Source organism: Mauremys mutica, chromosome 2 (assembly GCF_020497125.1).
Source record: "Mauremys mutica isolate MM-2020 ecotype Southern chromosome 2, ASM2049712v1, whole genome shotgun sequence".
NCBI classification, from domain to species: Eukaryota; Metazoa; Chordata; order Testudines; family Geoemydidae; genus Mauremys; species Mauremys mutica.
This window is the reverse complement of record NC_059073.1, coordinates 280,691,640-280,706,331: the sequence shown is the minus strand read 5'-3', so window position 1 is coordinate 280,706,331 and position 14,692 is coordinate 280,691,640. Positions and strand designations below refer to the sequence as shown.

Genomic DNA, 14,692 nt, shown 5'->3' with positions numbered 1-14,692 from the left:
GACCACACACACAGACTAAGGCTTTATCTACACTGGACTTTCACCAGTAAAACTTTTGTCATTAAGGGGTGGGGGAAGCACACCCCCAAACGACAAAAATTTTACCGATGAAAAGCACTGGTGTGAACAACTCTTAGCTCTCCTGCCGACAAACCACTTGGGGGATATTTTTTTTGCAGCAGGAGAGCTCTCTCTGACAAAGAGCAGCTACACTGCACACCTTTTAGTGGCATGGCCCCAGCAACACAGCTGTGCTGCTAAAAAGTGCGCAGTGTAGACATAGCCTTAGGCTATGGCTACATTAGTTTAGGTTGATATAACTCAGGTTGCTCAGAGGTGTGAATAAGCCAACCCTCGAGCGCTGTAAGTTCCACTGACCAAGGCACATGCCGCAGGGATGTGTTGGCCGCCACTTCCCGCAGCAACCATTGGCCGGGAACGGCAAACCTCGCCCACTGGGAGCTGCAGGGGGCCGTGACTGTAGATGGTCAACGTAAACAAAACGTCCCAGGGCCCACCAGCTGATTACTGTGATGGGCCGCATGCTAAAGGTTACCAACCCCTGCTCTACACCCAGATAAACATGCCACATCGTGCATAACCTGAGAAAGTCGTAACAGATGGTCCAGCTAAAAAACAGGCAGGTCACCAAAAGCCCAATTAGTTTTTTTAGTTCTATGAGAGCCTCTAACATAGAAAAGACTCTTTCAGATCACTTCTGAGGTGTGGTCTGCAGTATGAAATTGGGTCGGTATAACTATATCACTAAGGCCTGGTCTACACTGGGGTGGAGAATATCGATCTAAGATACGCAACTTCAGCTACGAGAATAGCATAACTGAAGTTGACATATCTTAGATCGACTTAGAATCACTTCCTTCGCGTCCTCATGGCGCAGGATCGACGGCCACCCTCCCCCGTCAACTTTGCCTCCATCTCTCACCGAGCTGGAGTTTAGCAGTGATGAGAGTGAGATCGGGGATCTATTTATCATGTCTACACTACACACGATAAACTGATCCCCCAATAGATCGATCACTACCCGCCGGATCGGCGAGTAGCATAGATGTACCCTTATATGTGAGAAATCCACACCCGAACAATGCAGTTAAACCAACCTAACCCCCAGTGTAGACAGAGACTTCTCTTGTTGATCTCAAAACTGCCTCTTGAGGAGGTGGATTACCTATGCTGACAGGAGAATCTCTACTGCTGGCAGAGGTAGAGTCTTCACTGAAGTGCCACAGCAGCTCGCCTGCAGTGTTTTAAGTGGAGACAAGCCCTAAATCTGAACCTTCAGATAAGGGAAGTTCTCATTCCATCAGGTAATGTCCTCAGCTACGTATCTAAGACCTGCAGTCCAACAAGCAATGTAAAGGCATGAAAAAATGTCATGTCCAAAGGTCCATCATACCACAGCAGATAGACTGAGACATTGGTGGGGGTAATACTTTAGGGAAGCCCAACAGCCACCTTCTCAGGCTATTCTAACAAATTACCTCATTTAAGAAATGAACACTATTCTAGTGGGAAGACAAGTGTGTCTGCCTCAAACAAATAATCCACAATAAGATGATCCAATGGCAAATATCAGACCCACCTATGCTGCTTTTCAGCAAATTGTCTGCCATCCTCAAGACTCATAGACTTTAAGGTCAGAAGGGACCATTATGATCATCTAGTCTGACCTCCTGCACAATGCAGGCCACAGAATCTCACCCATCCACTTCTATAACAAACTCCTAACCTATGTCTGAGTTATTGAAGTCCTCAAATTGTGGTTTGAAGACCTCAAGCTGCAGAGAATCCTCCAGCAAGTGACCCGTGCCCCATGCTGCAGAGGAAGGTGAAAAACCTCCAAGGCCTCTGCCAATCTGCCCTGGAGGAAAATTCCTTCCCGACCCCAAATATGGCGCTCACTTAAACCCTGAGCATGTGGGCAAGACTCACCAGCCAGCACCCAGGAAAGAATTCCCTGTAGTAACTCAGATCCCAACCCATCTAACATCCCATCACAGACTCAGAAAGGCTTATCAAACAACTCAAAACAGCCTCACATTCTTACTTCATTTCACCTCATGCAAACCTATTATTCTCACACTGAATTTTCAAGTATTTTCTTTCCTGAACATTAACCATCAGGCTACACAAAACATGCAGATTCTTTTTAAAGTTCATAATTTTTTAATTCATTTGCAAATTTGACACCATCAGCTCAGGATTAAACAAAGACTGTGAATGGATAGCCATCTACAAAAGCAGTTTCTCCTCCCTTGGTGTTCCCACCTCAACTGCTAGAAGAGGGCCTCATCCTCCCTGATTGAACTAACCTCGTTATCTCTAGCCTGATTCTTGCTTATATATATATATACATACACACACACACATATACATATACATATACACACACACACACACACACACCCCCACCCACCCACCTCTGGAAATTTCCACTACATGCATCCGAAGAAGTGGGTATTCACCCACGAAAGCTCATGCTCCAATACATCTGTAGTCTATAAGGTGCTACAGGACTCTCTGCTGCTTTTACATAATGTTTTAAAAACTTCTATGCCATCATTGTTTAAGATGCAAATATTCATTGACTTTACCAGAGTCTATGAATGTTTTGAATACTAAATAGCTGATTAACCCTAGCTACTACAGTTTGGTAACAGAGTCAAGTTCCTCCCACTATGAAGAAACTGCTAGTTATTTTCTGGAAAAATAATCACCTGGCTTCCACCTAACTGCCTGCATCTTGTGAAGTCAAAACAACCACCTTGTCCACATTCAGAAGTTGGAATGGTTTAACTTAAATTGGAGTGCTGTCTTCTCAGTAAATAGTCTCCTCAACTTCCCTCTTCTGACAGCAATAATGTGGTCAAGTACCTTTCCAAACATCTAAAGGAAATTGGGGTATGGATGAGTGCAAGGTGGCTGAAGCTCAATCCAGACAAAACAGAGATGGTAGTATGGAGGAAAGAAAGTGGAGTGTACGGGAGAGACTATGTCTGACCTTCCGGATGAGAGTGTTTGTCATGTTTGCAGCCTGGGTGTGTGTTTAGATTCTTAATTATTGATGGATCATCAATTTTTGGCAATAGGATAGACGGACTTCTCAATTGTACTTAGCAACATCTCATGGATATGGACCTCTATCACAATTGATGCTGTGTCATCTCAAGATTAGGTTACTGAAATACACTTCTTGGGAGTACATCTTAAAATCTACTCAGAAAATGAAGACTGGATGGAATGCGGAAGACTGCTTTTTAACTAGTGTGCCAAACATTATATCATACTTAATGATCTGAATTGGCTGCTCATGATTTTCCAGGTGTTGGTATTAACCTATAAAGCTGTAAACAGCCTAGGCCCTGCCTATTCAAGAGACTCTCTTCATGCCATATAGCCAGAGTCAAGATTGGTGTAGAGGTATTAATGAGATGAAGCATTCTTGATTTGAAAGAGAACTGTTGGCAGAACATTCTATAAAAGGGCCCTTCAGTTTTGGAATTAGCCCCAATCTTGCTCAGAAATAGCTCTAAAGAACATGCTGCAAAGTTCAAATTTTAGGGAGCTTCCAAAAGGGAGCACTTGAGAGAGGGTTTTAGGCAGAGTATCTTTCCTAGTTTTTCTTTTACTCAAGCCTTGATAAATTATTGCTTTATCTGGTGGGGGTTCTCAATTTGTTTCTCTACTGAGTAGAGCTTTTGAAGCCATTGTCAGTATCCTAGATACTAACAATAAGCTATGAACCTTATCACTTCAATGTCCTTCATGAATAAGCAGTTTACAGAATGAAAGCAAAGTTCCAATGAACTCTTTAGTAGTTCTTGCTGTAGTCTGAATTTTTTACTAAAACAAGTGCATGAAAAATATTTGAGACTATATTCAGGAATTCTAGCCTAAAGGCCTCCCTCATAATTTACAGTGGTCAGAGATTGTTTGCAGTTTTGTTGTACCCATGTGGGTCCCAGGATATTAGAAGGTGGGTGAGGTAGTATCTATTTTTGGACCAAGACAGACAAGCTTTCAAGCTCACCAGACCTGAAGAAGAGCTCCGTGTAGCTCAAAAGCTTGTCTTTCTTGGTCCAATAAAAGATATTACCTCACCCACCATGTCTCTTTAGTGGCCAGAAAGAAATAATTGAGTTGAGACTTAATCCATTTCTAGAATCAAATCGCTCAAATAGTAGAAGTATCAGGGAGGGACCCATATTCTACAGGGAAGTAATTGATGTTACTCACTTTTAAGCAGTTACATAACTTTATGTCAGTCTTAACACCTACTTTTTAGCATGCATCCTTTTTATTACTGTACATGTGACTGTTAAGAAACACCTATTTATATATAGCGTATAGCACTTTGTAACTCTTCTATTCAACAAAATTCAACATTTGGGGACTTTTCTGCTGAATTGAGGCCAAACTGAGTAGATTCAGACAATTACCAACATTTATATTGCAGTTGTTTCTGGAAGCCCCTGTTGTGGGCAGACAAAGCACAGAGATTTTATTCTCCTTCATGTTTCCCAACCATCTAAATATAGGTCCTTACAGAAGATCACATTTTCAACTTTTACTAATCACAAAGGTGACATGGGGAGTGGCTTAGCTATGTTCATTTTTAAAACGTTTCTTTTGTTGCAAGATCAGAAATTGTGTTCCATTAAAGCCATGAGAACCCTAAGATCTACCTGAAGAAAAGGGTAATCATACAGTGTGGGCAGACAAAGAAAAACTGACTATAACTGTTAGTTTCAGACTGCAGCTGGATGGTTCTGGGGAATTCTTCTGCTTGGGTTAATTTGCATGGGTCAACAGCAGTCGTGCTGCACATGTTCAGTGAAGTTATAAGGCACAGACCCAGCACTGCACTGTCAACACTACTACTATATAAACCTGGAGCATCTTCATAAATTTGGGATGAGAAAAACATCTAGAGACCAGCCATCAAAAAGAAGGGATGTCCCTGGAGACTGAGGCTAGAGCAGAGTCACAAGTGGGAGGAAGAGAGACACAGGGCGAACTGGACATTTAATACACCAGTATATTTCACCCAGACAGGTGCAAATCAATTCCAGAGGAAGACTCTAGCAGCCGGAGAGGGCTTATGTTCTCTATGCAGGGGCCTGTGGGGGAATGAATAGTGAAAAGAATCACCCCATAGCTTCCCTGAACCAATGGAACTGATGCACCCCAAATACTGTACCTAGTTGGTATCTCAGCAATCACATCTCAAGGGCTCATAATTACTAAAAAGGTTCTGAGCAAACAATCACTCCATTAAACACACAACAGTATGTAGGAAAACATGAGAATTCATGTAACAATGAACCCTGCTAAAGTGAATGTTTTATATTAGAAACTGTAACTTGGTAGCCAGAACGATAGCTTTACAGGAAGCCATAAACAGTGGGCATCACTCCTTTCAGTGAGACAGCAGGTCATTAGAATTAAGAATACTTTTCACAAGCAGCATTTCTGAGCAGGTGACCTTTCCAGAAAGCCGCATGAGAGGGCTGGGTGCGGTCAGCCCACTGCCCCTCTCCTAGCCACAGGGCACCTCTGGAGCTGGAGCGCTCCGAATTCCACCGACTCCAGGCCCTTGGCAGATCTGAGAAGGGGCCTGAAGCCGGACGGATCCCGAGGCAGGCGGCGCCCTCCCCTACAGGGCCGAGCACGGTGCCAGCCATCAGACCGGCGAGGACGGCGGCTCCTTTCCGTCACTCGGATCAGTTTCTGGCGGCACGACGCACGTTTAGCGCGCCCCAGGCTTTCCCGGGGAAGTGAAGCTGCCGGACTCCCCGCTCCCCCGGGCCCATGGCAGCTCCCGGCCGGACTACACCTGTCGCTGGGGACTCTCCGCGCGAGGTGCGGAACCAGCCCGCAGAACGCTCCGGGGCGCGATGCGGCGGGAAGGGAACCCCCTCCTCGGGCTCGGCCAGGTTCGCAGCCGCCGCCGAGCTCCCACCGCTGAGCTCCCCGCGCCGTCAGTGAGAGGCAACCGGCCCGGCCACTCACCAGCAGCCGCCGCCACAGCCTGGAAACGGCAAGTTTCCTAGGGCCGCAGCCCGGTCCCGGGCTCTCTAGAGCGTCCACGCGGCCTGCCCGAGCGCCTGCCGCCGCCTCAGCCCGGCCCGACAGCTTCGCTTCCCCCACCGCCCCCGCTCCGGGACCCGCAGCCCCGCGCTCACCCACGCTCCGGTAGCCCAGGATCGCGATCTTGCGGGACTTGGACGGCGGCATCTTCTCCCCGCCCGGCCCCGACCCACATCAAGGGCGGCGGCTCCGGCTGAGGAGGAGGCGGCGGCGGCGGCGAGGCGGGGCGGCGGGACTGGACGGGAGACCCCGAGGGCGAGAGAAAGAGGAGACGGCGACGAGCGACATGCAGGGACCGGCGGCCGCACCGACCGGACGGGGCTCCCTACGCGCAGCAGCGGCGCTGTCCTCACGTGACCCCTACATCACCAGCCGAACGTAGCGGAACGTCGTGACGTCACGAACCGAGTCTGAGATTGCGGAGTTAAAAACCGGCCGGAAACGCCGGGGCGCGGAAAAGTCGCTGCGTCATTCTCGGCCTTCGCACCTCCCCTTAGCCACGGGGCAAGTACGAGCGCTGATTGGGCCTGAACCGTAACGTAGGTTATAATACCCGGCACGGGATTGGCAGCAGGGTGCGGACGCTGACTAGCCAGCTCCAGCGATTGGCTGTATTTGAAGGGTGAGGCGGGGCTGAATGGTGGGGCGGCCAAATCAGGATGGGTGGCGAGGGTAGAGAGGCGCGTGCGTGAGCGCTAGGGGCTTTCGTGGGGTTGGTTGGTTTAGGCTCAATCGGCCTTGCGCCCTGAGGCGGGGGCGGGAGTGGGGATGCTTGGCGGAGCGCGCGCGGGCGTGGTGGCGGTTGGGCTGGGACCTCTTTTGAATGTGCCGCTTTTCCTAGTGCTGCGGAACCCGCCTGCTCGCGGGCGCTGGGGCCGGGAAGTGCCGGCGCCGTGGGGGCGGGGCGTTGAAGCGCTGGCTTTGGGGCCTCGCTGCTGGTTCACGTAGTCCCCGCGCCGAGCCGGGCGGCGGCCGGGGGCTGCAGATGTGGCCCGGGTGCTCCTCCACGGTGACGGGAAAACGGCCGGGCCAAGCGTGAGGGGGCGTTGCCAGGCAGGGCCCCGTGGCAGGCGCCAGTTTGGCCCAGTCGCCCTTCTGTCAGCGCGAGGGGCCGCAGGGCGGTGGCGCACCGCAGCGTTGCCGGGGTGGCAGAAGACGTTGCTGAAGGATGAGCTACCTCCCTAGGTAATCCGACGAAGTGGGTATTCACCCACGAACGCTCATGCTCCAAAACGTCTGTTAGTCTATAAGGTGCCACAGGATTCTTTGCTGCTCTCACCTCCCTAGAACACGGCGCTGGACTAGCAGGCCAGAGAGCCCGACTTGCACGTGGGCAGCAACCCGTGCAAAAGGGGTGTGCAGGGCGGGTCTATAACCCGCAGGATGGTTCAGGCCCAGTCAGAGGTCGGACTTGCTCCGCACTGTAGCTCAGGGCATGCAGGGAGCTCTCGCTGTGATGCGGTGCTGGAGTCATTGACTCTGAGGTACACTCAGGCACAGCACATTTGACCCCCGCCCCGGGCAGAAGTCTGATGATCTGTCCGCGCATTTCTATTCTCTATCTCTGGAAAACGTGTTCTGCTAATTTGTATAACTAATTTAGAAGGGGCTGTTATTTTCTGAAAGCAATAGATGCTGTACATGAATATAATACAAAAATAACCATCCCCTGCTAACTGCACACCCTTAGCTGTCAGCTGCCATGCCACACTGGAACCTATTTGGGATACAGTAAGACTTCAGCATTATGGACACCAGAGTTACAAATTGACATAATTTTGTGTCACCCATACATCTCATTTGGAGCCAGAAGTATGCATTGAGGCAAAAAAAAAAAGGCAAATACAGTTCACTATGGTATTAAATGTAAACTACTAAAAAATAAAGGGAAAGTTTAAAAAAAAAAGTTAACAAGGTAAGCAAACTTTCTGTGCTTGTTTCATTTAAATTAAGATGGTTAAAAGCAGCATTTTTCTTCTACATAGTGTTTCAAAGCTGTATTATTTTACTGTTCAGTTGTAAACTTTTGAAAGAACAACCATAACGCTTTGTTCAGAGTTACAAACATTTCAGAGTTATGAACAATCTCCACTCCCAAGGTGTTTAACTCTGAGGTTCTACTGTATCATCAAACAATTACAACCGCTACTTGATGGGTACCCCATCATGAAAGAAATCTTTCCTGACCTGTCTTTTAGCCTTCAAACAACCTCTCCAAGCTCATCATCAGAAGCAAGCTCCCCCCGTGACCAGGACACACCAGGTCAAAATGGCACCAGACCAGACCCTGAGAGAACAACAGATGCAAAACCTGCAGACATATTTCCAGTGGTATAATGATCAACACTCCCTTCAAAATCCATGGGTCCTATACATGCCAATCACAATATGTGGTGTACCTCATCCAATGCACCAAATGCCCCAATAGCAATTACATGGGTGAAACCAGACAATCGTTTAGAAAAATAACAGACAAAAACACAGTTACCTATGGGTAACGCTTTTTACAAAGAAATCACTTTATATCAGACCAGGCCTTATCTTTAAAGGACACCTGCACAACACCTTCAAAAGACAAGCTTGAGAGCTTAAAATCATAATTTTCTAGACACTAAAAATCACAGACCAAATAGAGACACTGGATTTATGGCTTGTTACAATCTATAGCTTGCTAACAACAACACTCTCCCGTTTCCCTGGTTCTTTCCCCCCATTTCCTCCCTGTGACTGTAGGAGTGTAGATGGGCCACTTCACTTTGAATGATCCCTTGAAATATGTGTAACTACTTATATTAAACCATCTGTTCCATCTTGTATTTAGCTGTGACACTGAGGGCAAATCTACAAAATTAAGCTGACAAGTTACTTTGATGTACAGCCACCACAGTAATTACATCAATTTTACATGTCCACCCTACACTCCTTTTGTCAGTGGTGCACATCCTCATCAGGAGCATGTCCATCGATTTAATGGACAGTGTGGGGCACTGACAGCCCTTCCCATCATTCATGAAAAAATGGTAAACATTAGAAAGTGGAAGCAAAAACAGTATTATCTAAGGAAATAGCTCCCTCTGGTTTTCCCAGTACATCTTATCTGACTTTGTCTTCTAGACTAAATTCTTCAAGGCAGGGATAATTGTGATTATATTGTGAAAATCAGAGTATGTTCTTGGCCTTTAATGAATAGTTGCACCAACAGAAAGACGTTTTCTGATATGAGAACATAGAATCTATGAGATAATATTTTAAGGTAGTGAGATGTAAGATAGCACGATGTGGATAGCATTCTGCTGATGCTGCAGCACAGTCATTTGACCTTGACATTTATGTCTGAACTCTTTGCATTCATTAGGGGAGAAGTCCTATTGCCTCGTCTATGACAGGCTGGATGTGGGGACGGGGAGAGAGGGGTAGCATATAGGATTTGTGCCCCCATATGCCTTCTGGCACTTCACAGTAGCTTCCAATCTACAGGTTATGGAGGTAGAGGATCTGGCGCTATGAAGATACTCCTGGTCTTCCCTACCTTCCAGGGCAAGTTAGTACTGCAAAGGGCTACTGTGGCCATAGTGCTCTGCACTATGAGAAGGAGGAATCCTTGTCCCTTCCCCCTCTGGGTCTAATAGCTGTTGTACAGTCCAGTGTCTGGGTCATTTGCTAGATGGCAGAAGCAAAAAGAGCTGTGCTGCTTTGCTGGCATTTTATTATTTTAATTGTTGTGCATCTGTAACTATATTTGGAGGACCCTGCTGGTGTCTGTTGAAGCCATGGCTGTGCTTTCCAAATCTGCACATCCCCTTCTGACTAGTCCTGAGACATCTGGGCACTGTTCCCTGCTCCTCCTTCCCTAAAGCATTCAGAAAATATTTTATATTTAAAAGGTAGGTCTGACCTCCTGGACACTTTCCTGGCAGGGCTTGGTAAGCAGCAGTCATTCTGTTTTTCTTCCCTGTTAACTTCCACTCATTGCCTCCCTCCACCGGGTGGGAACAGACTAGCACAGGTGTTTTCTGACCCTCTCCTCTCTTCAACTGCCCGGTCTCAACCTTTTCGCCTCAAAGATCCTTACCTCCTCCTCCTGCTAAAAGTCCTTCAGCCCAAACACTGCATGCTTGTTGAATAACAGTAGGAAGGAAAAGGCTACCATGTCATTTCCCCTCCTAAAAGACATCGTGCCTTTAAGGCACAAGCCACATAAACTCTCAGTTCCTCCTGTAGCTCTCCAGTGCACAGAGAGATTGTGCCCACTGCACCACCCATTCACCGGGTTCACCCAATCCCCCACACAGCCAGCCAGTGGGTGGTGGTCCAGCCTCTCCCCACATGTATTGGGATAGTTGGCATCCCAGAGGTTTATCATTTTGCCTAGGCCCTATAAGATGTACCTATGATTGGCAAAAGGGGATAGCTGGTGGAGGCCTACTACTCTGCTCTAGAGGTTGCCTGGGCTCCACATTGGTTTCCAGACCTAATTCAAGATATTCGTTTTGATACATAGACACCAAAGGGCCATAGTTATCTCAGAAACAGCCTCTCTCCTGAGCTTTACCTTGATAGTTGTGATCAGCTGGGCACATAAGCTGAACCTCCTTAGTTCTGTTTGTCTATGGGTAAGGCACTGCCATTCAACAGCCTTCAACTGTGAAATTTCCTCTCTGTCTGGGTCCAACACAGCTTGAGTTTCATGCTCAGATAATACAGAAAATCAGGATGAACACAGTATAACAATTTGTCAACCTTCAGGGCAGAGTGCAAGGCCTATCTGTTTTATCCAGGCTCTTGCTTTTGTTTGAAGGAGTGATTTATATGTATGTGTTAATACTGGTTTAGGTGACATAGTGCACTGTTTTTATTATAAACTAGCCTAGAGCATGATAAGCACAGCTAATAAATGCAAACCATAAATACCAGGCATGTGCCTAGGCTGTGAGATAATGGGTGATCAAAATACAGACACACACACATTGAAAATTGAGCTCAAAATTGTGAGTGGGACACCAAAAGAGCAAATTCTGAGGCAGATTGGGGTGGGGAAAGGACAGATGGCAACCTTCTTTTTTTGACCATTCCTGCATCTGTGGAGATGAGGTGGAGGAGGAAAAACTGAAATGAATCTTGCAGGGGGGTGGGAAACTCATGGTGACATGGTGCGGTTTGAAAACCACTGTCCTAGAATACCAGTTGGATTTATATAGGGGCAGGGAGCCAATCAGGAGTCATGAGGCTGCTCCCTGTCAGAGTGCTTGAGCCAGGACTTCCCATGGGCTGCATCCATGGCAGGTTGTGAGTAGTGGAGCACAAGCTAGTTACAGGTACTGCTGTGTGGCAGTGTGGAGAGGTCTGCCTAATGGCCACAAGAGTTCAGGCTCCTATTCCACGTCCTGAGTCTCTTCCATGGTACCACGACCTGCAGACAAGGAACACGGACAATACTATGTTGGGTGGCATGGTTGCCCATGCAACCATGACTAAATCCTAGCTAATCAGGGAAAATGTACCCACAGCAGTCCTCCACCCCTCTGCAGTCCTCCACCCTGTGCAGCAGCACCATGTGCAGGAAAGGAGAATGGGGGCCTGGCGACATGCAAAAGTAGATAATTCTTTTGTTTGTACTGATTTCCCTGTTCAATGGTAGTGTTATGCACTTTATTTTATTACTGATTTGGGTATTTTATTGGCAACTGGCCTGCCTGAGAATACTTAAATTTTTTTTGTAATACAGCTGTGTTCACAAATAAAGGCTTTTATTTTGTTAATAGGGCGGTCGATTAATTGCAGTTAACTCATGTGATTAACTCAAAAAAATTAATCAAGTTTTAAAAAATTAATCATGATTAATCACACTGTTAAACAGAATACCAATTGAAATTTATTAAATATCTTTGGATGTTTTTCTACATTTTCAAATATGTTGATTTCTATTACAACACAGTATACAAAGTGTACAGTGCTCACTTTATAATATTTTTTATTACAAATATTTGCACTGTAAAAATGATAAAAGAAATAGTGTTTTTCAGTTCACCTCATACAAGTACTGTAGTGCAGTCTCTTGATCGTGAAAGTGTAACTTACAAAAGTAGAATTTTTTTTTTACATAACTGCACTCAAAACAGTGTAAAACTTTAGAGCCTACAAATCCACTCAGTCCTACTTCTTGTTCAGCCAATCGCTAAGACAAGTTTGTTTACATTTATGGGAGATACTGCTGCCTGCTTCCTATTTACAATGTTATCTGAAAGTGAGAACAGACATTCACATGGCTCTTGTAGCTGGCATTGCAAGGTATTTACATTCCAGATATGCTAAACATTCATATGCCCCTTCATGCTTCAGCCACCATTCCAGAGGACATGCTTCCATGCTGATGATGCTCGTTAAAAAAAAAATGCATTAATTAAATTTGTGATTGAACTCCTTTGGGGAGAATTGTATGTCTCCTATTCCGTTTTACCTGCATTCTGCCATATATTTCATGTTATAGCAGTCTCAGATGATATGTTCTTTTTAAGAACACTTTCACAGCAGATTTGACAAAATGCAAAGAAGGTACCAATGTGAGATTTCTTAAAATACTACAGCACTTGACCCAAGGTTTAAGAATCTGAAGTGCCATACAAAATCTGGGTCAAGGGTGTGCTTTCGGAAGTCTTAAAAGAGCAACACTCTGATGCGGAAACTACAGAACCAAAACCACCAAAAAAGAAAATCAACCTTCTGTTGGTGGCATCTGATTCAGATGATGAAAATGAACGTTCATCGGTCTGTTCTGCTTCGGATTGTTATCGAGCAGAACCTGTCATCAGCATGGACGCATGTCCTCTGGAATGGAGGTTGAAGCATGAAGGGACATATGAATCTTTAGTGCATCTGGCACGTAAATATCTTGCAACGCTGGCTACAATAGTGCCAGGCGAACAACACCTGTTCTCAGGTGGCACTGTAAACAGGCGACATTGTAAACAAGATGCGGGCAGCATTATCTCCTGCAAATTGTAATCAGACTTGTTTGTCTGAGTGATTGGCTAAACAAGAAGTAGGACTAAGTGGACTTGTAGGCGCTAAAGTTTTACATTGTTTTATTTTTGAATGCAGTTATTTTTGTACATAAGTCTACATTTGTAAGTTCAACTTTCACGATAAAGAGATTGCACTACAGAACTTGTATCAGGTGAACTGAAAAATACAATTTCTTTTGTTTTTTACAGTGCAAGTATTTTAGATAAAAATAAATATAAAGTGAGCACTGTACACTTTGTATTCTGTGTTGTAATTGAAATCAATATATTTTAAAATGTAGAAAACATCCAAAACTATTTAAAAAATGGTATTCTATTATAGTTTAACAGTGCGATTACTCGCGATTAATTTTTTTAATCGTTTGACAGCCCTATTTATTGATAAAGTTTATTCCCATCGCTGCATCATATAACTTATATTTAGAAGAAAGATAAAGACATGATAAGGCATAACTGGGAAGCTGTATCAAACAATTTCTCTCAGTTCATCTATTCAGAGCAATCCATAATGAAAAGCCACTGTTCATATCATACAAACCATCATGGTATAAGCAGTCATTTCATCCACAATTAATAATTCATGACAATCACACACACACACCAGTCGTAGCATACAGCAACAGTACTTCATTTACTGTAAAAATCATGGTACAAATACAACCATAAAAGTACTATTTTTCCTCTTCAATTGATCCATGCAAGTTCACTATGTGGGAGTACAAAGCATTGCTGACTTCGCTTGCCTCGGTGCAGCCTGCTCTAGCTGTTACAGGAGCACTTTCTGTCTAAGTGTACCAAATCAGCAATCAATTACTATCATAGGCCCATTGAGGGGCAAATGGCTCACCTTTGGATTCACAAAGAATGTGCAGGGCACACCAAGCCACAATAATTCAGACAACATTGATAACACTGGAATCTAAACAATTCTGTAATCAGCACCAGTGGGATACAATCTGCCAAATGCACATTTGACCACCATTCTACACTTGAGAGTGTCATTTGCCAGGGCCTCTGACTCAGGATATAATTTCATAAACCAACACAAAAGGTTGTAGGTAGGGGTACCCTAGAATAACACTGGGGACAGTTACTCCATTTATGACAATCTTGGGTGGGAATAGTGTCCTGGCCTATCCAAGAATGTAGACTCCCAATCAGGGGAAAACCCTGGCATCATGAACCTTTCCAGTGCAGCCCATGTTGATGTCCATAAATCGACCTCTGTGGTCCATGAGGGTCTGCATAACAATGGAGTAGTACCCTTTGCAGTTTATGTGCTTAGGTGCACCTTGAGGAGGGCAAACAACAGACACATGAAACCCATCAATGGCCCTGGAGCAGTTTGGAAACACCATTTTCTCAAAGTCAGCAATTACTTTAGGAACATTGTTTATGCCCACCATCTTTGGGTAAATCATATACCTGATTGCTTCAGAACCCTCCGCCGCCACTTAACCAGTTTGGTGTTGGAAAGTTACCTGTGGGTAAACAACAGACTTCTAGCAGTCTGGGATAGCTAGCTTCTAAATGGTTATAGTCACCTGCTTCTGGACCACCAT

General features: G+C 45.4%; 1 protein-coding gene and 1 long non-coding RNA gene across 3 annotated transcripts in view; one reads left to right on the top strand and one right to left on the bottom strand.

The window, feature by feature from the left end:
* RHEB (Ras homolog, mTORC1 binding) overlaps positions 1-6,447 on the bottom strand; it is a 55,696-nt gene extending 49,249 nt beyond the window's left edge. The window contains exon 1 of the mRNA XM_045003268.1: positions 6,204-6,447. Coding sequence (XP_044859203.1) covers positions 6,204-6,255 — 52 coding nt within the window. The 5' untranslated portion in view covers positions 6,256-6,447. The remainder of the gene's footprint in view (positions 1-6,203) is intronic.
* Positions 6,448-6,500: 53 nt separating this feature from the next.
* LOC123362781 overlaps positions 6,501-14,692 on the top strand; it is a 76,892-nt gene continuing 68,700 nt past the window's right edge. For both annotated transcript variants that reach the window (XR_006576568.1, XR_006576567.1), the window contains exon 1: positions 6,501-6,730. This is a non-coding gene — a long non-coding RNA (uncharacterized LOC123362781). The remainder of the gene's footprint in view (positions 6,731-14,692) is intronic.